Source organism: Cebus imitator, unplaced genomic scaffold, assembly GCF_001604975.1.
Source record: "Cebus imitator isolate Cc_AM_T3 unplaced genomic scaffold, Cebus_imitator-1.0 Scaffold153, whole genome shotgun sequence".
NCBI classification, from domain to species: Eukaryota; Metazoa; Chordata; class Mammalia; order Primates; family Cebidae; genus Cebus; species Cebus imitator.
In genome coordinates, this window is record NW_016107468.1 from 535,086 (window position 1) to 537,971 (window position 2,886).

At 48.6% G+C, this 2,886-nt stretch overlaps 1 protein-coding gene across 2 annotated transcripts in view; it reads left to right on the forward strand.

Moving 5' to 3' along the window:
• NCF1 (neutrophil cytosolic factor 1) overlaps nucleotides 1–2,886 on the forward strand; it is a 17,733-nt gene that overhangs the window by 4,391 nt on the left and 10,456 nt on the right. For both annotated transcript variants that reach the window (XM_017543335.2, XM_017543334.2), the window contains exon 2: nucleotides 2,634–2,714. In XM_017543335.2, coding sequence (XP_017398824.1) covers nucleotides 2,634–2,714 — 81 coding nt within the window. The remainder of the gene's footprint in view (nucleotides 1–2,633; nucleotides 2,715–2,886) is intronic.

Consider the following 2,886-nt stretch of genomic DNA (forward strand, 5'->3'; position numbering starts at 1 on the left):
TTCCTTCCTTCCTTCCTTCCTTCCTTCCCTCTTCTTTCTTTCTCTTTCTTTCTTTAGACAGAGTTTCGCTCTTGTTGCTCAGGCTGGAGTGCAATGGTGCGATCTCAGCTCACCGCAACCTCCACCGCCTCCCAGTTTCAAGCAATTCTCCTGCCTCAGCCTCCCGAGCAGCTGCGATTGCAGGCATGCACCACCACACCCGGCTAATTTTGTATTTTAGGTAGAGATGGGGTTTCTCCATGTTGGTCAGGCTGGTCTCAACCTGCTGACCTCCAGTGATCCGCCCACCTTGGCCTCCCAAAGTGCTGGGATCAAAGGCGTGAGTCACCACGCCCGGCTCTACTTTCTGTCTCTATAAATTCGACTATTTTAGGTAACAAAAATCCTTGGAATTTGGTTACCTAAAATAGTCGAATTTATAGACAGAAAGTAGTGCTGTCCATTTCTGACTGGCTTATTTCACCTAGCACGATATCCTCAAGGTTCTTCCTTCTTGCAGCATGTGTCAGAATGTCCTTCCTTCTTTCCTTCATTTATTTATTTATTTATATTATTTTATGAGACAGTTTCCCTCTTGTCCCCCAGGCTGGAGTGCAGTGGTGTGATCTCAGCTCACTGCAACCTCTACCTTCCAGGTTCAAGCGATTCTCCTGCCTCAGCCTCCCGAGTAGCTGGGATTTTTATTTATTTATTTGTTTGTTAGTTTTGTTGATTTTTGAGATGGGGTCTCATTCTGTCACCCAGGCTGGAGTGCAGTGGCACGACCTCGACTCACCGCAACCTCAGTCTCCTGGGTTCAGGTGATTCTCCTGCCTCAGCCTCCCAAGGAGCTGAGATTACAAGTGTGTGCCACCACGCCCAGCTAATTTGTGTATTTTTAGTAGAGATGAGGTTTCACCATGTTGGCCAGGCTGGTCTCGAACTCCTGGCCTCAAGTGGTCCACCCACCTTGGTCTTCCAAAGTGCTGGGATTACAGGCATGAGCCACCGTGCCTGGCCACATTTTTTTCTTTTTTTTGAGACAAGGTCTCACTCTGTCACCCAGACCAGAGTACAGTGGCACAATCATAGCTTATTGCAGCCTCAACTACCCAGGTTCAGGTGATCCTCCTTCTTCAGCCTCCCAAGTAGCTAGGGCCACAGGGACACACCACCATGCCTAGCTCTGTTCTTTTACTCTTCAGCGTTTTATTCTGAAAAATTTCAAACATACAGCAGTTGAAAGAATTTTATATATATAAAAAAAAAACCACGCATATAGCCCCAACTTAAATTTTAGCATTTTTTCTTATACTTGTTTTATCATGTATCTATCCATCCAATTTTATTTTTGATACATTCCAGAATAAATTGCAAAATCAGTACGTTTTTCTGTAATTACTTCAGCACGCCTATCATTAACCAGACATCAGCATTTGCTCACAGTTTTCTCTTTTGATGCAAAATTTACATCCAGTAGAATTCACAATTTTTTTTTTTTTTTGAGAGGGAATTTCGCTCTTGTCGCCCAGACTGGAGTGCAGTGGCACAATCTCGGCTCACCGCAACCCCCGCCTCCCGGGTTCAAGCAATTCTCCTGCCTCAGCCTCCTCAGTAGGTGGGATTACAGGCACCCGCCACCACACCCAGCTATTTTTGTATTTTTAGCAGAGCCAGAGTTTATCCATGTTGGTCAGGCTGGTCTTGAACTCCCAACCTCAGGTAATCATCCTGCCTTGTCCTCCTAAAGTGTTAGGATTACAGGCATGAGCCATTGCGCCTGGTCCACAATTTTTTTTTTTAGACAGATTCTCTCTGTGTTGTCCAGGCTGGAGTACAGTGGTGCAATCTCAGCTCACTGCAACCTCTGCCTCCTGGGTTCAAGCCATTCAATCTCCTGCCTCAGCCTCCTGAGCAGCTGGAATTACAGGGGTGCACCACCACACTTGGCTAATTTTTGTATTTTTAGTAGAGATGGGGTTTCACCATGTTGGTCAGACTGGTCTTGAACTCCTGATCTCAAGTGATCTGCTCTCCTTGGCCTCCCAAAGTGCAGGGATTACAGGCGTGAGCCACCACGCTGGCCTGCCTGCCCCTCCTCTCCCCTCCCCTCTTCTCTTTCTTCAAGGCTGGAGTATAGTTGCCTTTAGTAAACTATAGAAATCATAGTTTACTAAAGCCGTGACCTCCAAGGCTTAAGCAATTCTCCTGCCTCAGCCTCCTGAGTAGCTGGGACCACAGTCGTGCCTGAACACACCTGGCCAATTTTTGTATTTTTAGTAGATATGGGGCCTTCCTATGTTGCCCAGGCTGGTCTCAAACTCCCGGGCTCAAGGGATCTTCCCACCTTGGTCTCCCAAAGTGCTGGGATTACAGGTGTGAGACACCGTGTCCAGCCTAGGTCCTGCTTTTATCTGCAATTTACAGATGAGACCATTTGAGAGATGCTGACCTGCTTGCCCCCCATCCCCAGGCTGGGGCATGGCAGTACTTGGGTCCATGTTTGTGCCCTTTCTGCAATCCAGGACAACCCCAAAGATGTCCCTCACTCCAATCCTCTGGGTTTTCTCCAGGGGGTAGTGGGAGCCTGTGTGCACAGAGCAAAGCCTCCTGGGAAGCTGAACGGGGTCCCCCCAACCTTGGCCTTCCCCCAGGTATACATGTTCCTGGTGAAGTGGCAGGACCTTTCGGAGAAGGTGGTCTACCGGCGCTTCGCCGAAATCTATGAGTTCCATGTGAGTGTCGGGATGGAGGCGGGGGAGGGGACGCGTTGTCGCCCTTTGAGGAGGACCCCAGCCCAGGTGGTGGGGGAAGCTGCAGAACCCAGAATCCCCTCCCAGTCCACAGTTAAAGGGGATTTACACACACACACACACACACACACACATACACGCGCTTTTTTTTTTT